General features: G+C 42.4%; 1 protein-coding gene across 1 annotated transcript in view; it reads right to left on the bottom strand.

Moving 5' to 3' along the window:
* LOC149928472 (uncharacterized) overlaps nucleotides 1-23,049 on the bottom strand; it is a 249,584-nt gene that overhangs the window by 109,920 nt on the left and 116,615 nt on the right. The window contains exons 5-7 of the mRNA XM_090157884.1: nucleotides 20,743-21,043; nucleotides 19,176-19,882; nucleotides 16,585-16,880 (exon numbers count right to left, since the gene is read on the bottom strand). Coding sequence (XP_090014010.1) covers nucleotides 16,585-16,880; nucleotides 19,176-19,882; nucleotides 20,743-21,043 — 1,304 coding nt within the window. The remainder of the gene's footprint in view (nucleotides 1-16,584; nucleotides 16,881-19,175; nucleotides 19,883-20,742; nucleotides 21,044-23,049) is intronic.

Genomic DNA, 23,049 nt, shown 5'->3' with positions numbered 1-23,049 from the left:
AAGGCCCCCACCAACTTAATGCCTGGGGCCCCACTTTCAGGAAATAGTGAATAGCTCTTACAAGGAATGTACCAGAGGTGTTTATTGCCAATTTTGTTCAAAGTCGGCCGTAATGTAGACCTATATGAGATATGAAATTTCCCAAAAGGAGACGTTGCACTACCCATTCGATTGTTTCGACCACTTAAAACAAAAATAAGATTTTTTCCTTATTTTTCCCAAAATTTTTACAATTTTACCGTAATTTTTTTTCCAAATTACCCGAACTTGATGAAATTTACCCAAATGTGCGGTACCGAAATTTCAAGTGCAAATTCACTGAGTGCCTTCCCCCCCGGTTGCTTCAACTTCCTTTACTGCTTTCGACCGTCATTATATCTCTAGGTTCCGTAGTTTTTATACTCTTTGATTTATACCCCGGTAGAAGTCAGCCCTTAAACGCCCTACAGGGGTTTCTTCAACAGTGAAAACTCGGGCGTCAAAGAGATTTCCCCAAATAGCTACCATTAGCTTTCTTCAAACCCGAAAGTTAATTCAACGCGACAATGGTAAGGCCCAAAATCATTTGAACGTGTGCAGAGTTGCCAGATGTACGATCCTGATCGTATTTGTACGATAATAGAACCCGCGGTACGATATACGATCCGAAGGCTGGATCGTATGGCAAAAATACGATCTTACGAGAAAATACAATCCAAAGTACGATCCGAGTAAAAACTGTTTTCTTTAGAGCGGAAACCTTTATATATCTTCAATATTGCGTCTTTAGACAAGGTTATCTCTAGAGGTTGGGGACGGTTAATCATTAGCCATTTTTAAATGGATTTTTTTCGGGAAAAAATGTAAAATGATTAAAAAACATGTCTTATTCGTAAAATTTGAGCTTTTTATCAAAAAAAAACGTCGTTTTTCCGATTAATTTTACAAATTTATCAAAAAATTAATCGGATAATACAGAAATATCAATTACTTGATCAAAACATTTTACGAATAATTTTGAGAGCTTTATCTATTGAATAAAAGTTAACCATCCCCAACCTCTATTTATCTCCCAGATTCCTGACTCCCACTTCCAAACACGCTCTTGCGGTTTGGTGCGGGCGTGATAATGGTCGCCACGAATCGGAAATATTCACTTTTTTTTTCGTACATAAAAGGGACCGAAATTATACGTCATAGGTTTAAAGGGGAACGGCCAAACTTTTCCAAATATTGGCTTATTTCCGTATCAAAAGATTAACAAGACGTTCAATATACTAACACGTACCTTTTTTGTCTTGAAAAAATAGCTTTTGGCCCAAAAGGTTGAAACGAAAAATAACGCCAGGTGTTTGGGTGTGAATTTTCGCCGCCATCTTAGGGGCCCGTAACCCCGTACGAGCGATTTGCGAACTATCCTAACTTTTAAAATCGCGCAATTTAGGCTTAGGTCTCTTATAACTGGAACGCGCCGCGCGCGCAAAACAAATTTTTCGCGTCTTCAGCTTTTAGGTTGTTTTTCTGTCTCACCGACTTCTCACCGGGTGTCGCGGCGGACGCGCGCTTTTCGATTTCCCGAAATTTCTTTATTTTATTAAAAACTAACCCCTCAATATATTTTGATGTGGTTTTCGCCATAAATTGTAGTTTTTAATGGGCTATAGTGCTATCTAACTGGTTAAAGCATGACCGTTCCCCTTTAACAAACCCTTTTTATCTTTAAATATCTTTTCAACTCGATCCGATAATCCAGCGCTTGGTATCTGGCAACCCTGATGCGTGCGAAGGTACCCGCTACGTAGTTGCAAAAAGCCCTTATCTAAGTTGCCGAAAAACGGAAGTATCCGTGGGTGAAGAGGAGGGGGGGTGAGGGGGGAAGCGCGTCTAGAACGTGGACAAAAGAAGAATCTTTAGATTTCTCTACCTCGATAGGTTTTCTTTAACATTTATCTCTTCCTCGGTTTCGTGGGAGAAACGGGGGAGGCGAAAAAAGAGACCCCCCGGCGTCTGTCGGAGATAGAAGTTGGTTCCTTTTACCTCCCGCGAAGGTCTCTTTTCAGAGAGACGTCGTCGAAACGCTTAGACGTCACTTTTCATTTTATTCTGTTGATATATATTTGCGTTTAAAGCTTTATTTGCGATTGGTTGGCTACGAAATTGATAGCCAATAGGTCAAAGGTCGTCCGCCAAATGATCACCATTTCTCCTTTGATTTCGATCCCCACCCCCCTTCACCCTTAATGGTTGTTTTATATAAAGCGAAACCACCCACCAGACCTCCCACGTCTGATTTAAATTGGTCGAGACCGCCTTTTCCTTACTTTTAAGCTTTTCCCTACTCGCGCTCTCTCTCTCAATCTACAATATTTACTTTTACTGGCTTCTATTGGCAATAGCCTCGGTTGGCCAAAACCCCTGTAAATTAACTTATCCCTGTACACAAGTGCGTTGCGTACCGAACACCTCTACAGGCGCGCAGTAGGTCAAATCGATTGTCTGGTGAATTTTGAAATCGACATAGTTATGTTAGTTATTTTGACATACTTTACTTCTTATGATAATATAAATGGAACTTATTGGTATATCCATAAGTGTATAATATTGTAACATAAGTGTGATACTTCCTCTTCTTCCCATTCAAAAGTTTTAATGAGAGCTATTCACAAAACAGACTGCATTACGGGCTTCGTCGCCGTTTTGCATCCGCTTGCTAACGCGTCACACGTAGCCTTGCACCGCACCTCGCTAGGGGGAGATTTTCTTCGGGTGATGACGTCACTCCGTTACAAGCTCTCAGTAAAATATGCCCCAAAGCGACAAACTTATGAAACAATATTATAGACTTATGGTATATCTCATCGACGAACAATTTAAGGGGTTGCATTTTTTACAGTACCTGTGCAATTAGCATTTCTACTTGAATTTACCACAAAATGACTTTTACCTATTGAAAATTAATAGGTTGAATTTCGTTGATTTCAAATGTTCGCGATTATTAGAAAACCGTAAATTGTAATTAACGGGAAAATGCACGAAATTTTCACGTACGCGATTCCGTTAGAATTCATGGGAATCGAGTTGGTTAGGCAAAGCCCCTGTGAATTATCTTCTCCTTGTACAGCGATGCACGACAAGTGAAGCACTTTTACAGGCGCGCAGTAGGCCAAATATATGGACGTATGAATTGAAAATTAATGGTGTTAATGTTGGTTAATTTCGTTGTTTTCAACGCGATTATTGTAAATTTCAAATGTTAGTTAAATAGCCAAATACAAAAGACACGGACAACAATAGTTATCGGAACAATCCCCAAAACATCAAAGCGTGAACTTTAGCCTTGGCTTTTCTCCGCCGTAGCGATATGCAGAGTAGGGCTCCTCCCCTTCAAGTCGTCTACATATACTATCTTTCCAAGAAGTTATTTTCCCGATCGAAGCGTACACTGAATTCGGTCAGGTAAAGACTCTACCTCTACACTAGTTCGGAATACCTTATACCAGAAGTTAATAACATAGCTTTTATGGCATAAGTATTCATTTAAGACAGGTATTGTCTAGTTTTTAACAGTACTTAACGACTTTTATTTTATTTCTAAGTAGATATTTTTGCAAAATAAGAGAAAATATCTTATAAATTCCATTAAAATAAAAGTTTTAAGTACATATTACGGATGTCCCATGGCAAAACCTTTTAACCAACACGATCGTAATTTTGAGATATTTGACTTTTTCAAAACCTAAGTTATAAGATTTTAACGTGGTTTTAATGCGAAAATTATTAAATCTAAAACCATTTTTTAAGTCATAAATAGTTAAATATTTATGTCTTTTACCTGAAACTTTTACAGTACTTTTGTACATGCCTTAGTAAAACTGATGCGTAAAAATCTAATTTTTCAAAAATTTGGTGGTTATAAGGTTTTGCAATGGGGCAGCCGAATATGGAGATAAAATTTGGTTTATTAATTTTTTGAGCCAGCGAAGATTTCTAATATTTCTAAAATTCTTTCTAACTTTGTAGATTTTGATAACAAAAGCAGTGGCGTAGCGAGGGGGGGTGGAGGGGCGGACCGCCCCGGGCGCCACCATTAAGAGGGCGGCAAAATTGCCCCTTTTTACAAGGATGATTTTGGCGCGTTCATCCCTTCCACTTCGCCTCTCTTCCTATCCTCCTTGGAATTATGATTCCGCCCCGGGCGACAATGGCCCACGCTACGCCACTGAACAAAAGACATAATTGCAACAGTTGAAGTCCGAAAAATACAACAAATATAGAAAAAATAGGAAAATAGTGTAATTGTGCGAAGGTATATAGGAAAACATTGAAAATTTAGGAATAATTATAAAATATAGGAGGTGTTCTTTATTTTCTGCAACGTCTTCAGCCGACGAAGGCACACGTCTCAAATAAATAACTAAAGCAGTATAATTATAAGAATACTTATCATCGTATAAGAAATACATTATATACTTATGACTATACGCTGTCACCTAGGAGCAACAAGCTAACGAAGGGTTGTGTACGTTTTACGGGCGGGGGGAAGACAATTTCTGAATTTTCCCCTTCCGACGACAGCAGGCGCTAAAGCGTCTAGCCAATGAAAAATGTACAAAAGAAAATCCACGACTTTTGACAGGTTGCGTTATCCTTGCGTGGGGTGTTGTGTTTGTTGCTCCTAGCTGTCACGGTGTTAAGATTAGTCTGATTCGCTGATTTTTTTAGAATTTAAAGAGAAAATTTAGCCGAACTACTTTTTTTAGTCTATCTCAGAAGTATTACCGTAAAATTATTAAATTACTATTTAGATATTGATATGTTTTTTAGGCATTATAACGTAGGTTTTATTTTCACTTGACATCACTGACAATAGGTTTAAGCCGCGACGAAACTGGGAGACCGGGGCTTCGATTTCCACGCTATCGTGAGTTTCTTCCATTTCCGATTTTGACAGATACAAGGCGAGAAAAAGAGCAAGCGAAAATGCATTACATCGAATCCGAGAGGGATAAAAATACTCGATTCACCCCCCTCCTCCCAATTCGTCTACTTTCAAAGTGTCTACTTCAGCGAACCGATATGTATTCAACTAGTCAATAATATTTTGTTTCTTTCTTACACGCACACCCTATAAGTATATATATTTCTGCCGTTATCTGGTGTTTTTGCTGCCGCCTAAGGCCGAAATGAGTTTTTCAAACTATATCTACTTGTATACATGTTCTATACAGAAATTGGAGAATAAAGGGTGAACTGGTTATAGCGTTCCAGATTTGAAGATGGCGTTTTAGGCTCGAAACGTTCATTATATAAGTTCCGAGATGGAGTTCTAGGTTTGAAAAGGGGCGTTCTAGCTTGGGGCTTAACTTTGTCAAATGGCCTGTACACTGATTACACGTGCTCAACACTGATAAAGGTACAGACTAAAGATAATGCGTAATATCATTCGTACAGTCAAAGGCACGAGCTTGTGCACCAATTACGCCGAGTGACTAGTCCCTCGCGTTCTATAGGTTCGATTAGAGCGTTCTAGGTTCGAAAATGGCATTTTAGGTTTGAAATGTTCATAATATAAGCTTCCGAGACGGAGTTCTAGGTTTGAAAAGGGCGTTCTGGTTTCCAATCGGGTGTTCTAGGTTTAGAGAGGATGTTCTACGTTCGGGAAATGCGCTCTAGGTTCGAAAAGGCGTTCCAGTTTCGGGAAGGGCGTTCTAGGTTCGAAATGTGCGTTCTGGTTTCCAATCGGGTGATCTAGGTTCAGAGAGGATGTTCTACGTTCGGGAAATGCGCTCTAGGTTCGAAAAGGCGTTCCAGTTTCGGGAAGGGCGTTCTAGGTTCGAAATGTGCGTTCTGGTTTCCAATCGGGTGATCTAGGTTCAGAGAGGATGTTCTACGTTCGGGAAATGCGCTCTAGGTTCGAAAAGGCGTTCCAGTTTCGGGAAGGGCGTTCTAGGTTCGAAATGTGCGTTCTGTTTCCAATCGGGTGATCTAGGTTCAGAGAGGATGTTCTACGTTCGGGAAATGCGCTCTAGGTTCGAAAAGGCGTTCCAGTTTCGGGAAGGGCGTTCTAGGTTCGAAATGTGCGTTCTGGTTTCCAATCGGGTGATCTAGGTTCAGAGAGGATGTTCTACGTTCGGGAAATGCGCTCTAGGTTCGAAAAGGCGTTCCAGTTTCGGGAAGGGCGTTCTAGGTTCGAAATGTGCATTCTAGGTTCGAAATGTGCGTTCTGGTTTCCAATCGTGTGTTCTAGGTTCAGAGAGGATGTTCTACGTTCGGGAAATGCGCTCTAGGTTCGAAAAGGCGTTCCAGTTTCGGGAAGGGCGTTCTAGGTTCGAAATGTGCGTTCTGGTTTCCAATCGGGTGATCTAGGTTCAGAGAGGATGTTCTACGTTCGGGAAATGCGCTCTAGGTTCGAAAAGGCGTTCCAGTTTCGGGAAGGGCGTTCTAGGTTCGAAATGTGCGTTCTGGTTTCCAATCGGGTGATCTAGGTTCAGAGAGGATGTTCTACGTTCGGGAAATGCGCTCTAGGTTCTAAAAGGCGTTCCAGTTTCGGGAAGGGCGTTCTAGGTTCGAAATGTGCGTTCTGGTTTCCAATCGGGTGATCTAGGTTCAGAGAGGATGTTCTACGTTCGGGAAATGCGCTCTAGGTTCTAAAAGGCGTTCCAGTTTCGGGAAGGGCGTTCTAGGTTCGAAATGTGCGTTCTGGTTTCCAATCGGGTGATCTAGGTTCAGAGAGGATGTTCTACGTTCGGGAAATGCGCTCTAGGTTCGAAAAGGCGTTCCAGTTTCGGGAAGGGCGTTCTAGGTTCGAAATGTGCGTTCTGGTTTCCAATCGGGTGATCTAGGTTCAGAGAGGATGTTCTACGTTCGGGAAATGCGCTCTAGGTTCTAAAAGGCGTTCCAGTTTCGGGAAGGGCGTTTTAGGTTCGAAATGTGCGTTGTGGTTTCCAATCGGGTGATCTAGGTTCAGAGAGGATGTTCTACGTTCGGGAAATGCGCTCTAGGTTCGAAAAGGCGTTCCAGTTTCGGGAAGGGCGTTCTAGATTCGAAATGTGCGTTCTGGTTTCCAATCGGGTGATCTAGGTTCAGAGAGGATGTTCTACGTTCGGGAAATGCGCTCTAGGTTCGAAAAGGCGTTCCAGTTTCGGGAAGGGCGTTCTAGATTCGAAATGTGCGTTCTGGTTTCCAATCGTGTGTTCTAGGTTCAGAGAGGATGTTCTACGTTCGGGAAATGCGCTCTAGGTTCGAAAAGGCGTTCCAGTTTCGGGAAGGGCGTTCTAGGTTCGAAATGTGCGTTCTGGTTTCCAATCGGGTGATCTAGGTTCAGAGAGGATGTTCTACGTTCGGGAAATGCGCTCTAGGTTCGAAAAGGCGTTCCAGTTTCGGGAAGGGCGTTCTAGGTTCGAAATGTGCGTTCTGGTTTCCAATCGGGTGATCTAGGTTCAGAGAGGATGTTCTACGTTCGGGAAATGCGCTCTAGGTTCTAAAAGGCGTTCCAGTTTCGGGAAGGGCGTTCTAGGTTCGAAATGTGCGTTCTGGTTTCCAATCGGGTGATCTAGGTTCAGAGAGGATGTTCTACGTTCGGGAAATGCGCTCTAGGTTCTAAAAGGCGTTCCAGTTTCGGGAAGGGCGTTCTAGGTTCGAAATGTGCGTTCTGGTTTCCAATCGGGTGATCTAGGTTCAGAGATGATGTTCTACGTTCGGGAAATGCGCTCTAGGTTCGAAAAGGCGTTCCAGTTTCGGGAAGGGCGTTCTAGGTTCGAAATGTGCGTTCTGGTTTCCAATCGGGTGATCTAGGTTCAGAGAGGATGTTCTACGTTCGGGAAATGCGCTCTAGGTTCGAAAAGGCATTCCAGTTTCGGGAAGGGCGTTCTAGATTCGAAATATGCGTTCTGGTTTCCAATCGGGTGATCTAGGTTCAGAGAGGATGTTCTACGTTCGGGAAATGCGCTCTAGGTTCGAAAAGGCGTTCCAGTTTCGGGAAGGGCGTTCTAGGTTCGAAATGTGCGTTCTGTTTCCAATCGGGTGATCTAGGTTCAGAGAGGATGTTCTACGTTCGGGAAATGCGCTCTAGGTTCGAAAAGGCGTTCCAGTTTCGGGAAGGGCGTTCTAGGTTCGAAATGTGCGTTCTGGTTTCCAATCGGGTGATCTAGGTTCAGAGAGGATGTTCTACGTTCGGGAAATGCGCTCTAGGTTCGAAAAGGCGTTCCAGTTTCGGGAAGGGCGTTCTAGATTCGAAATGTACGTTCTGGTTTCCAATCGGGTGATCTAGGTTCAGAGAGGATGTTCTACGTTCGGGAAATGCGCTCTAGGTTCGAAAAGGCGTTCCAGTTTCGGGAAGGGCGTTCTAGGTTCGAAATGTGCGTTCTGTTTCCAATCGGGTGATCTAGGTTCAGAGAGGATGTTCTACGTTCGGGAAATGCGCTCTAGGTTCGAAAAGGCGTTCCAGTTTCAGGAAGGGCGTTCTAGGTTCGAAATGTGCGTTCTGGTTTCCAATCGGGTGATCTAGGTTCAGAGAGGATGTTCTACGTTTGGGAAATGCGCTCTAGGTTCGAAAAGGCGTTCCAGTTTCGGGAAGGGCGTTCTAGGTTCGAAATGTGCGTTCTAGGTTCGAAATGTGCGTTCTGGTTTCCAATCGTGTGTTCTAGGTTCAGAGAGGATGTTCTACGTTCGGGAAATGCGCCGTAGGTTCGAAAAGGCGTTCCAGTTTCGGGAAGGGCGTTCTAGGTTCGAAATGGGTGTTCTGGTTTCCAATCATACATTCTAAGTTCAGAGACGGTTGTCTACTATCGGAAAGTGCGTACTAGGTTCGGGAAGGGTGTGCCAGTTTTGGGAAGGGTGTTCTAGGTTTGAAGAGTGCGTTCTGGTTTCCAATCGGGTGTTCTAGGTTCAGAGAGGATGTTCTACGTTCGGGAAATGCGCTCTAGGTTCGAAAAGGCGTTCCAGTTTCGGGAAGGGCGTTCTAGGTTCGAAATGTGCGTTCTGGTTTCCAATCGGGTGATCTAGGTTCAGAGAGGATGTTCTACGTTCGGGAAATGCGCTCTAGGTTCGAAAAGGCGTTCCAGTTTCGGGAAAGGCCTTCTAGGTTCGAAATGTGCGTTCTGGTTTCCAATCGGGTGATCTAGGTTCAGAGAGGATGTTCTACGTTCGGGAAATGCGCTCTAGGTTCTAAAAGGCGTTCCAGTTTCGGGAAGGGCGTTCTAGGTTCGAAATGTGCGTTCTGGTTTCCAATCGGGTGATCTAGGTTCAGAGAGGATGTTCTACGTTCGGGAAATGCGCTCTAGGTTCGAAAAGGCGTTCCAGTTTCGGGAAGGGCGTTCTAGGTTCGAAATGTGCGTTCTGGTTTCCAATCGGGTGATCTAGGTTCAGAGAGGATGTTCTACGTTCGGGAAATGCGCTCTAGGTTCTAAAAGGCGTTCCAGTTTCGGGAAGGGCGTTTTAGGTTCGAAATGTGCGTTGTGGTTTCCAATCGGGTGATCTAGGTTCAGAGAGGATGTTCTACGTTCGGGAAATGCGCTCTAGGTTCGAAAAGGCGTTCCAGTTTCGGGAAGGGCGTTCTAGATTCGAAATGTGCGTTCTGGTTTCCAATCGGGTGATCTAGGTTCAGAGAGGATGTTCTACGTTCGGGAAATGCGCTCTAGGTTCGAAAAGGCGTTCCAGTTTCGGGAAGGGCGTTCTAGATTCGAAATGTGCGTTCTGGTTTCCAATCGTGTGTTCTAGGTTCAGAGAGGATGTTCTACGTTCGGGAAATGCGCTCTAGGTTCGAAAAGGCGTTCCAGTTTCGGGAAGGGCGTTCTAGGTTCGAAATGTGCGTTCTGGTTTCCAATCGGGTGATCTAGGTTCAGAGAGGATGTTCTACGTTCGGGAAATGCGCTCTAGGTTCGAAAAGGCGTTCCAGTTTCGGGAAGGGCGTTCTAGGTTCGAAATGTGCGTTCTGGTTTCCAATCGGGTGATCTAGGTTCAGAGAGGATGTTCTACGTTCGGGAAATGCGCTCTAGGTTCTAAAAGGCGTTCCAGTTTCGGGAAGGGCGTTCTAGGTTCGAAATGTGCGTTCTGGTTTCCAATCGGGTGATCTAGGTTCAGAGAGGATGTTCTACGTTCGGGAAATGCGCTCTAGGTTCTAAAAGGCGTTCCAGTTTCGGGAAGGGCGTTCTAGGTTCGAAATGTGCGTTCTGGTTTCCAATCGGGTGATCTAGGTTCAGAGATGATGTTCTACGTTCGGGAAATGCGCTCTAGGTTCGAAAAGGCGTTCCAGTTTCGGGAAGGGCGTTCTAGGTTCGAAATGTGCGTTCTGGTTTCCAATCGGGTGATCTAGGTTCAGAGAGGATGTTCTACGTTCGGGAAATGCGCTCTAGGTTCGAAAAGGCGTTCCAGTTTCGGGAAGGGCGTTCTAGATTCGAAATATGCGTTCTGGTTTCCAATCGGGTGATCTAGGTTCAGAGAGGATGTTCTACGTTCGGGAAATGCGCTCTAGGTTCGAAAAGGCGTTCCAGTTTCGGGAAGGGCGTTCTAGGTTCGAAATGTGCGTTCTGTTTCCAATCGGGTGATCTAGGTTCAGAGAGGATGTTCTACGTTCGGGAAATGCGCTCTAGGTTCGAAAAGGCGTTCCAGTTTCGGGAAGGGCGTTCTAGGTTCGAAATGTGCGTTCTGGTTTCCAATCGGGTGATCTAGGTTCAGAGAGGATGTTCTACGTTCGGGAAATGCGCTCTAGGTTCGAAAAGGCGTTCCAGTTTCGGGAAGGGCGTTCTAGATTCGAAATGTGCGTTCTGGTTTCCAATCGGGTGATCTAGGTTCAGAGAGGATGTTCTACGTTCGGGAAATGCGCTCTAGGTTCGAAAAGGCGTTCCAGTTTCGGGAAGGGCGTTCTAGGTTCGAAATGTGCGTTCTGTTTCCAATCGGGTGATCTAGGTTCAGAGAGGATGTTCTACGTTCGGGAAATGCGCTCTAGGTTCGAAAAGGCGTTCCAGTTTCAGGAAGGGCGTTCTAGGTTCGAAATGTGCGTTCTGGTTTCCAATCGGGTGATCTAGGTTCAGAGAGGATGTTCTACGTTCGGGAAATGCGCTCTAGGTTCGAAAAGGCGTTCCAGTTTCGGGAAGGGCGTTCTAGGTTCGAAATGTGCGTTCTAGGTTCGAAATGTGCGTTCTGGTTTCCAATCGTGTGTTCTAGGTTCAGAGAGGATGTTCTACGTTCGGGAAATGCGCCGTAGGTTCGAAAAGGCGTTCCAGTTTCGGGAAGGGCGTTCTAGGTTCGAAATGGGTGTTCTGGTTTCCAATCATACATTCTAAGTTCAGAGACGGTTGTCTACTATCGGAAAGTGCGTACTAGGTTCGGGAAGGGTGTGCCAGTTTTGGGAAGGGTGTTCTAGGTTTGAAGAGTGCGTTCTGGTTTCCAATCGGGTGTTCTAGGTTCAGAGAGGATGTTCTACGTTCGGGAAATGCGCTCTAGGTTCGAAAAGGCGTTCCAGTTTCGGGAAGGGCGTTCTAGGTTCGAAATGTGCGTTCTGGTTTCCAATCGGGTGATCTAGGTTCAGAGAGGATGTTCTACGTTCGGGAAATGCGCTCTAGGTTCGAAAAGGCGTTCCAGTTTCGGGAAAGGCCTTCTAGGTTCGAAATGTGCGTTCTGGTTTCCAATCGGGTGATCTAGGTTCAGAGAGGATGTTCTACGTTCGGGAAATGCGCTCTAGGTTCGAAAAGGCGTTCCAGTTTCGGGAAAGGCCTTCTAGGTTCGAAATGTGCGTTCTGGTTTCCAATCAGGTGATCTAGGTTTAGAGACGGTGCTCCAGTTTCGGGAAGGGCGTTCTATGTTCAAAAATGGTGTTTTAGATTCGAAACGTTCATTATATAAGTTTCGAGACGGAGTTCTACATTCGAAATGGGCGTTCGGGTTTCCAATCGGGTGATCTAGGTTCAGAGAGGATGTTCTACGTTCGGGAAATGCGCTCTAGGTTCTAAAAGGCGTTCCAGTTTCGGGAAGGGCGTTCTAGGTTCGAAATGTGCGTTCTGGTTTCCAATCGGGTGATCTAGGTTCAGAGAGGATGTTCTACGTTCGGGAAATGCGCTCTAGGTTCGAAAAGGCGTTCCAGTTTCGGGAAGGGCGTTCTAGGTTCGAAATGTGCGTTCTGGTTTCCAATCGGGTGATCTAGGTTCAGAGCTTGGGTGTTCTACATTCAGGCAGTGCGTTCTAGGTTCGAAAGGTTGATTCAGTTTCGGGAAGGGTGTTCTAGGTTTGAAGAGTGCGTTCTAAGTTCGGGAAGTCGTTTCTCGCTTCGAAAATTGCATTATAGTTTCAAATACGGAGTTCAAGGTTCAAAGTGCTCATTCTATATGTAGCGAGACGCTGTCATAGGTTCCAAAATTGCGTTATAGCTATAAACACGTCGTTCTAGGCTCATTCTGTAGGCACCAAGACGTAGCTCTAGGTTCAAAAAGTCGTTCTTTTTTCGGGAAGAGCGTTCTGTGTGGCTATTTAGGTTGGAAGGGTTTATTCTTTAAGCTCCTAGACGCCGTTCTAATTTCCAAGAACGCATTTTAAGTGCAAAGCGGAAATCCTAAGGTCGAATATGGCCTCCTAGTTTCGGTTCAAACATTTGGTATTTTAATTAAAAGAGATCGATTTCAGAATCAGAACATATACATGTACTTAATAGCATTCATGAAAATGTTCAGACAGTAAACTCTGTATAGCAATTCATATTCAAAGAAAATAAAATTACAATTTCTAAAATTTAATTAGGATTAATATTAATTTTTGTTTTCGGTACTAATACGAGAAAATTATAAATTAATAAGCTGTATAAAAATCAATAATTTTTTTAATTAAAGGCATAAAATTAATTTTCAATTTTTTGTTTCCAGATTATTTTAATTTTTAAGTTCCACTAAAAGTTGATTTCAGCATAATTTAAAATTTCCTGAACTTTCCTCCTCGTTTTAAAATCTGAAATTTACTCAGATTAATTATCAAGTTTTTTTCAGATTAATTATCGTTTTTTTTTTCAAATAAAGAACTTAGTTTTAAACTCGATTTAAAATGCAGCTTCAACTGATTTAAAACTCGGTTTGAAAAGATTAATTTACTGAAAATCAAAATTCCTAGTAAAGTATAATAAACTAGGTCGTCTCTAGAGAACCAATACTGAAGCGAACGTATATCAATCACCATTTAAGAAAATATATTTTTCAGGCAGTCGAAGGTTCCCAAATGCTCGCGTGTTATAAACTTAAACTTCGAATATCTCACCCCACAGATGGAAATTTAGAATTTGGGCTTCGTAACGACGATATACGTGTAGTCAGGTTAAAAATTTGATTTAAATCGATCAGTATTTACTTTCCTTCTGGACTCAATTCTCAATATTGAACAATATACCATTAATTTATCTCTTTTATAAATATTGTTTGCTGTTTTAGTTTTTCGATTCGATCTTTAATTAAGGCTTAATAACCATATAGCACCCTTAACAGTGTAGAGATACTAATTGGGTAAATTATTTTGCCTTAAATTCCGTAGTTTTCGCGAATTTTCGGTCAGATTTCCTTTCCCCCAAGATGTGGGAGATTTCCCTTGATCTGGCCGATAATTTCAATTTTTAAATACGAGTACAAAACCTTACTAATTTTTAAAAACCAAACCATAGTACGGAGTACAGTAAAATAACGATATCTAAATGTTGTATTACTATCCCATTGAAAATTATTCTATTAACTATATAGAAAATATCGACGTTCTGGCTATAGAGATCGGCGTTTGAATTAGAAATTATCGAATTATTTATTTTTATTCATAAACGACAATTATTCAAAAATATCAGAAAAAAGTATTATTTTTTGCATATTAAATCGTTGTTTATTCGTAGAAAATGTTCATAAATAAACAGTTAACCAAAATTTTTATGAGTTATCGAAATTTTACCGGTTAATTTATTTGTTCCGCCGATATCTAGTTCGGGCTGGTGAGCTAGACAATAGAAAATTAAATTATTTATTTTCTTACTGTACCATTTATACTGTTCACCATGAAATTATAAATGTGTACACTTGGAATATCTAAGGGTGGGGTGACGAATTGGTTGCACTTTCGCCTTGCAGTGAGCGAGTTTAGTTCGCCAGTTCTGTACCTGGCTGTTAAAGAGGTTTTCCTTCGAGTACTTCTGTTTCCTTTTCCATAAAAACTTGCGAAGGTTTTAAAGCAATGTTTAGTGTATGGAAGCTAGTGGTTATCTGCGGCAGAGCTAGCCACAACCCTCCCAAGAGGTGTAATTTCCGCTGTTTCGATGTTAAACGGCCTCATAGCTGTTGCAACGTGGGTAATAAACTTTTCCAGTGTATTTGTGACCGAAACTTATCGCTACGCCCTCTTTGGTTCGCCATTAAAACCCAGATGGGCAGCGGCTGAAGGAGCCGCTATTAGTTTTTCCTCATCGTTATTTGTAAATTTTACTCTATAAATGACTAGCTGGGGTACCCGGTATTTCCCGGAGAAATATGCCAATTTCTTTAACCAAGGAAAAAGCGCCAGTAACAAAACTCAGACACGAAAATAGAACGCTGCAATAACTCTCTGTAGTATCTTGTTATAGCGGATATACCTATTTATTAAATTAATTCAATTAATTAAAGTTGTTTTGCCGACCGTAACCATCGAAAACCACAGTCAGGATACCATGAGATAGTATACCAATGTGGTCGACCTAGGTTGAAAACTGTAGATACCTATAGCGGACAAACATATATACCAACACTCATCTTTATATATTAGGTAGAGATTATTTATTATTTAAGAATAAGAATGTATTTATTTCTTACATAAATACATAAATACTTTCTAGTTATTGTACAAATAATAAAAATACTTATGTTCACCGATTTCAAACACAATTTTCTGTAATCTGTTTAAAATTCAGAATATTTGTTTACTAATTCTTAAATTTTTAGCCACGCTAATAAATAAACCATATACTACTCTCTGAGGCATTAAGTATTTAATTCAATTATTCGAATCTTGGGATGAGATTTCCAGAGAATCATATTACCTTAAATTAAATTTATTCGTGGACGAAGAAATCTGTTGAAGGTAAGACATCCAAAACCTAAGTTGAAAACTGTAGTTTCCGATAGAGGACAAACATATATACAAACACGCATCTTTATATATTAGATGATACTCGGATTTTAATATAATTTTGGCGTCGTTTAGTTATATTTTGATAAGTTTATTTAGGAAAAACACGTTCTGATCCCTTTAAACTGCGTGGGAGGGTGGTGGCTAGCCCTCATGCCACTGCTAACCACAAGCGCCCCTACACTAACTACCACCGTTAACCTCAAGTTTTTATGGAAAGGGAAAACCGAAGGTCTCGGGGGAAAACCCCTTTAACCAGTGGGGAGAGAACTTGCAAACTCAACGCAGAAGGAGCTGTTCCGAGTTTTTCACCCAGTGCCACAAGTTGAAATCGAACCCGGCTCCTCTTGCTGCCAGACGAAAGTGCTAACCACTCCGCCACCCCCCTATGGTTGAATCCAAAAGCGAACACCCTGTCCGCGTGTCGTGAATATCGAAAATTCCGCGTCCTATAAAAACGAAATCTATCTAGAAAGAGAGCGAGAGAGTCGCTGCAAAACCATATACTCGAATAATCGATCAAGCGTCGCTGACAGAAACGCGCCGCGTATAGCGTATATATCCAGGCCAAGAGAAACTTGATTCGATTCCGAGTTTGTAATCGATCACGGTGAACGCTTTTGACAGTATGCCACAGGAGCTACCAATTATTGTGGATTGCTAAATTATTAACGTAGTCTTCGTTACCAAACCTGGCTTTAATATATTTTTTTAAATTCTGGAGTTCTACTAGGCATAATTTCAAATTATGCAGTTTGCGCGCACCGTACGAATTCGACACTTTTAACACTTAAAGATTAATGGATAGATTTGTTTTGCAGGAGAACTACCAATGGTCTAGAGAGTTAGGAGTAAAAACGCGAACAAGTAAACAGACCAAGAAGTGGGGTAGAAAACTAAGCTTTATTGGGGAAAAATATGCGGTAGTTAAGTTTTTCGCCTTGAAGGCCTATCGGCCGAAGTACCGCATATTTTTCCCCAATAAAGCTTAGTTTTCTCCCCACTTCTCGGGCTCTTTACTTGTTCACGTTTTTATAAGTAAAAGTAAAGTAACTCTAAAATCATAATCAGAATTCACTCACTGTCTGTTAATAGGACTTAATTTCTCCATTTGCAAACAGCGCTTTACAAAAAATATCCCATTATTGGTAAAAAGCCCTATGTATTTAATCCCTATAGAAAAAACAATCTTGTCTTCCGTAAATGCAGAGATGAAGCTCATATTTCAATACGGAAAAGGTCTATTCGAACTGCAGCTGGGATTACACGAACAAGATTTTCCATTTCCCCAGCCTTCTATGTTCTTTAGAACTACAGAAAGCAACCGTGTGAACAAGGCGTATTAATTCAATCCAGAAAGAGAGTTTTTGGAGGGCTTCGTTCGAGGAAGCCAGCGAGGGCTGAAAACGTAATCCCAAACGCGGAAGAATCACAAATAAAACGGCAAAAAATAACAAGAAAAAGGAGCCAGAGAGAGCGGTTCTTTACCTGTTCCGAATGAGCTTTTCCAAGAGCTGGGAGATGTCCTCGCTGGTGACGCTGGCCAGGTGTCCGTCCTGCGCTTGGCACTCCCGGTTGGCCTCGTGCCAGGACAGCGTGGCCGCCGAGAATAACTTGTAGCAATAAATTCCGCCTCCTGTCCACCCGTAGGGGCAAGAGGTCAACGTATCGTTCACGCTGACCGCCACGTAAGACACGCACAATTGACCATCCGGGTCCGAAACGTTCAACACCGACGACCCTCCGTTACGAGATGTTCGACTCGAGATTTTCACATAATTGGCCTGTTGGACGCCGGACAATTGTCAAAAGAAACAAGAACGACAAAAACATTAATACGTCATTCGTCACGCTGGCTGTAAATTAGGAAATAGCGTAGAAAATATAGAACGGGAATAGCCACGCCATTAGAGGTTATTTTTTAAATAGCCTAAGCCTTAAGAGATGGCGCCAGCAGTCTGAAAAAGAGGTTATTTTAAATTGTTCAAAACCTTATTTATAGTATTTATTTTAAAAATAGAACATCGCTTAAAATAAAGTAAATAATTGGTAAGCATTTATGCGCTACCCATCAAAAGCTTTTAGCTGGCGCCATCTATAATAAATAAAAACAATCAAATCGAACCCCAAATGGCTTCGCTCTAAATGTTTGATTTTCTGTAAGCGGTAGTGCTATGATTTAAGCATCGACTATATCTATTAACCGGATTCCTAGCTTTAGAATCTCGAGGTATATTTTTTAAGACTAAGCTAGAGTTTCTAAATTTATTTTCTAAATTTTCTACAGAATTAGCGGCTTCATTAGCGGGCGTGTAGGATGTGCCTTAAACACAATACAGTCATCAGAATAGGTAATTCTACATACTGACATTATGGAATCGAGAGTATAGAACTATAAATGAAATAGGACAATCTACGATGACATCTCCTGCAGAAATCAGAAGGTCTAAAGCTTGTTTTCCACTAGCGCGCGTCATAATGTTATTTTCTTTACGCGCGTAAAAACGTTTGAACGTAAGCTGAGAAACGCGTCGTTGCACGCGCCAGTGGAAAACAAGCTTAAGGTGACCAAGTGGCAAGTGCGTCAATAGGGAGGGGGGGGGGCTCACTCAGCATCAATATTTTACTAAGAGCTAGTCACGGATTGAAAATCTCCCTTAGCGAGGCGCTGTCAAAAGCGACGTGCGTCACGGGAGCAAGCGGACGCAAAACGGTGACGAAGCCCGTAATGCAGTCTGTCTTGTGAATAGCTCTCATTAAAACTTTTGCATGAGAAGAATAGGTAGTGTCACACTTATGTTACAGTATTATACACTTATGGTAATATTCATAACGAAAAATATCCCTCTATGGCAGCGGTTCCCAATTTTATTTTGCTATGGAACCCTAAATGATCCACCTAATTCTAGCGGAACCCCAACTCCTTTTTTTAAAGACTCTTGACACAAACAAAGATGGCCGCGCTGCTAATTCTCGGAACCCCTGTAACCCTTCCACGGAACCCCAGGGTTCCGCGGAACACCTTTTGGGAACCGCTGCTCTATGGTGTGGTAAGTAAGGTCAGTCACCGCAAACTGTGACAGAGACTTGGCAGAGACTTTTAGTATAATTTTAATTCTAATTCTAATTTTTTAAATTTTGAATTTTTTTAAAAACATGTTTATAAGTTTCTGCCTGATAATTACAGTTAAATTATCAAATTAAAACAAATAATTTAGTTCCTTAGACTTATCTACAAACACATTCCCAGGTTTATTTAGGTAGTCCTAGTTTGCACGAACCATAGCAGATAAACAAAAAAACTTGGCATAAAAAATTGGAACTTATACACGACTAACAAAACTATTTGTTACTTTTACCAAGAATGTATTTATTTATACCTAGGGAGAATGTCTATGTCGAGACGGTTTTTAGCCTTTCTCTCAATCCACCCGTTGGTCCCCCCAGTACGCTCCTCCACTTAAAATAAAACGAATAGTCCCGGTATTTCATTGGCTGCTTAAAATTTACGTCACCTAACGCGATGGAAATCAAACGCCGGTGACGTTTTGTCTTTCCCCCCGCGCGAGACGGGGGAAAGGCGTCAACGTTCCCGGCGATTGTCGCAACATAATCATTCTTCCTAAATATAAATAAATACATTCTTGGTTTTACGATAGGCTACTATAAAACCTCATCATCAAATTCTATTCGAGGCCACCTTACGATAATTTCAAAATCTTCGTAAACCATGGACAGACTACACCAATCAATTTTTTTATTTCTATAATACTACGTGGCCGTGTCGAAATTAACGTCACACTAACTAGTGGCATCCAATTGAGATAAAATTGGTTGGTACATTTTTCATATCTACACTCTACGTGGTGCCATTCGAGACTGTCACTCTTAAGGTAATTTGTCCATGGTAAAACCTGGGAGGCGTCTTAGCAACAATAATTTATAGGTGGAGCTAGCGTCTCGCTTAAAATTCAAATGTATTACATCACTGACTTTTTTTTACATTTTTAATTAAAGTTCGCCTGATAGTCAAAACTAAATTCAAGCCTCAAAATGGGTTCAAAAATACTGAAACGAACCTGCGACGTGAATCCTTCCTGGAAGGCGCGTTTGGCGCAGAGTCGATGGTCCAAGTCCAGCCCCATGACGCGTAATAGATATTGGTCCTCCACGCAACTGTCCTCATCTTCGAGCTTCGTCCTCGTCGTTGAAGAGAAGGTGGGAGGATTATATTGCTGATGGTGGTGAGGTTGAGGAGAGTAAGAGTGTCTCCATCTGTCTTCGGATCGAGCGAGGGAGACGTTGACTCGCAGGGAATACCCCAAAGGCACGTGAATGGTTAAGGAACACGGGAATTCGGTGTGGAAGGCAGCGGGAAAGTCTCCTCGGCAAATCTCGCCTCCCCGATCCGAAAAGGTCTCGTTGCGACACGGCAACGTCCGCCGGAAACTCAACAGGAAACCGCGAAAGGCCGCGCGACCCGGAACCGGAACCGCGGTCGTCCGAACGACCGTCATGAACTCGCCGTCCGAGGCGTTGCTTCGCGTGATGAACGCGCCCCAGTCCGCCGAGGAAGACCCGCACAGTCTTCGGCCGTCGGGCAGTTCGACGAAGCCGACGTCGCAAGGCAAGTCCAGGTCCAGAAAGGTCAGCACCACTAACGCGCTCGTCCGGTTCGCTACGACCGGCATTTTGTAGCGACACACGTGAGATTCCGGATCGAACGAGTCCGGGTAACCTCGGCTTCGAAGTTCGCTTTCTGTCTCCTTCAAGGTTACGTTGCATCCTAAACACGGATAAAATTTATATGAGGATTTGTTTTCACCTGGGCAACACCGCGGTGACGGCGAGCGTCGAAACAAAAAAAAAATTTAAAGCTAAAGGCCCATTTTCATGCTCGCTGGTAGCGGATAAAAATCATCAAAATTCGCATCCGCCACTCGCAAGCGTGAAAATAAAGCTAAAATATCTGTTTGAAACAGATCGACGCGGAAAGTGAACAAGTGTGTAGCGGAAGCGGATTTTGTCGATTTTTACCCGCTACCAGCGATCATGAAAATGGGGCTTAAGGGCTGGTTTTCACTAGGAGCAAAAATTCCACGATGGCAGCAGGACGCAAAAAATCTCCGTTAGGCCTAATCTATTTTTGCGTCGTGGCGTTTTAATCCAGCGCGACTGAGGGGTAAAACTATACGTCCGTAAGAACGACACTGCTTATAATTCAGATGCCCAATTTTTACTGTGTGACAGTTGCAACACAAAATCTCTAATCAGCTTTGTTGCCTTTGACAGTGCCTCGCTATAGGGCTCACAGTTAAGTTTTTCAAAAAGGGGGGCACATATGGAAAAGTATTAGATTTAGGGCAAAACTAGTAACCTATCGCTTTAGTAATCAGGTGTACAAGTCGTAGGTAATCACGGCAAATAGCTTAAGAATCACCGAATGTTTTTCGAGAATTAGGTGTACAAATATTTTACGAGTATTAGAGGTTTGGGCTTGTTCCAAATTTTTTAAATTGCCACTACAAATTCCAGAAATATTACTGAAATAAAGTCTGTATAATTAAAACACCGGTTCATCCGCACTCACGACGACAATAAAAGGTTCCCGGTGAATATTGTCTTCGAATGTATTCAATAACCTACCAGTATTGGTGTCGCGAAGACTAGAATATCGTAGGACCCATCGACATCCGGCCAGACAAGAGGAGACTCTGAAGATGAGCCAATTGCCTTTGGAGACAAAAAGCGGGAAAGGGGTTTGGTCGGGATGGCGATCCGTTAAGCTGATTCGGACCCCTGACGCCGTTGAAGCGGCGGAAATCGGGGATGAGGATGAGGATTTTGGCGATGGTGTGAAGAGAAAGTCGGCCCGCGGTTCCTCTCGGAGCGCCGAATGGACCTTGACGGATGGGGACGTGGCGGCGCCGTATGAGAAATGACGAATCTGCGAAAAGAGAACAGCCACTTTACCGACAACAGTCTACTAATGGAAGGGGATTATGTCCGCGGAAAGCAAATTAAAGAGGCGAGACTGGACTTAATTCGTTTAACGCCATAATTGCGTCCAGAAGGATAATGGAGCGGGATTAAGGCAATCATCATCTCGACTGCTGTCTGCGGATTTGCTTTCATTATTTTCGTCTTATATTCCCTATAAGCCCCAGGCGTCTAAACAAACATTCTATATTAAAATGTTATTCACCATTTTCAATAGAAAGTTTATCTCTTAGCGAGAATGCGTTCGGGTACCTAAGAATATTCGAGTATAGCGTTAGTATAGTCTCTTACCACCCTGGTATTGTTCACCCGCTTTTTATCCTCATCCTAAGGGGAAAGAGTCGGTTATTTTCGATGCTGTGGTGATGTAAGTGGTGACCCGGCTAAACTTTACATTATCCTTAAAGGGCAACGCAAGTGACCATGCAGGGGGGTAAATTATCTTATAGATAAAAAGAACGACTGCGCATGCGCTATCTGCCATAGCCTTTCCCTCTGTAAAAAAAGCAGAACCATATTTGCCGAATTTATTTTGTATAAATGCGCCTCTCTCGGTTTTTACGCAAAATCCACGCATTCTTTAGTCGCGAAAATGGCCGAGGAAAGTGAAGTCTCCGTGCTTACCGACAAATCGGATCCTAAACTTCTACAAAATAAATGTAATAAAAAAAGATAAATATTCTGTCGGGGTATAATGATAGGGAAATTGTCAAGGGAGACGGGATATAGGAGTGTGTGTGGTGTTGAATTTTCTTAATCCAATGTGAGGCTAGCGGCAGAGATTTACCGCGTCCAAGGCCTAATGTTTGAACTTCGATTATTAAAAATATTCAATTCACAAATAATTTTATTCCAAAACATTGTTAAATCGAAAATATCAAAGTCCAACTCTCGGAAACTAACCCAGTTCTTTTCTCCATAATAAATAAATTAAGCTAATCCTAAATTCCTGGGTTCGTTGATTGCGAGCTAACTCAGCGAAGAAAATCGAAAAATTCGCGAATGAGAGCGAAATTGCGCCACGTGGCTACACCAAGGAGAATAAGGCTTTCGCGCTGTTTAAAATCATCCTTGGAAAACCTACTTACGGCTTGTTGAAGAAAACATAGTCCCCCCTCCTGCATGACCACTCGCGTTGCCCTTTAACGGCACTTGCTAGAAATTTAGTTAGGGTGTCATTCTATCGGTGTTACTTCCCACTATTTAACCATGTCCGCGCCACGTCGTTTTTAATAACCAAAGGGGGGGTTTTGTACTTCAAATGAAACGATTTAAGCAGTAATTGATTCTCCTTTGAGATATGGCATTGTAATTTCATATACTGATAGATAAAGAAGTTTCTGGTATTACACTCTGCAATTTACAGTTCAACCGAGGCTTAGAATTTTCTTCGAGGTACTTAATAAGATATGGCATTGTTAATTGATATACTGATACAATTTCTGGTGTGTTAGATGGCAATTGGAAACCAGAAGAATTAATAATAGTAATCAGATAGCCTACTACCCTTGGCACCACCTTAGGCCCAAGTCATCTAGGCGACTTATAATGCCTTTAAACAGGTGGCCGGGTTACAATGCGTAGGAGGGTGGTGGCAAGCCCTTCATGCCAACAGCTCCCTTCACTTACTATTACCGTTAACCTCAACAAGTTTTTAGGGAAGGGGAAACCGATGGGCTCTTAAGCCAGCAAACTCTACGCAGAAGGAAATGTTCCGAGCTTTCACCCATTGCCACAAACTGGGATCGAACCCGACTCCTCTTATAGCGAGGCGTAAGTGCTAACCACTGAGCCACCCCTAAGTATCTTATTTGAATAAATATTTAACGATTTCGAATTATAAAATGTCCTTTTAGAATTATGAACCCACCAACATTATTTTCATCACTAACTACCGGCTTTTGTCTAAAATCCTTCGACTTGTTATTGGTCAAATTAGGTGAGCCCTAAGCT

This window comes from Leiobunum rupestre, chromosome 9 (assembly GCF_980474605.1).
Source record: "Leiobunum rupestre chromosome 9, qqLeiRupe1.1.hap1, whole genome shotgun sequence".
NCBI classification, from domain to species: domain Eukaryota; kingdom Metazoa; phylum Arthropoda; class Arachnida; order Opiliones; family Sclerosomatidae; genus Leiobunum; species Leiobunum rupestre.
The sequence above is the reverse complement of the archived record's forward strand: the minus strand, read 5'-3'. Positions and strand labels throughout refer to the sequence as shown.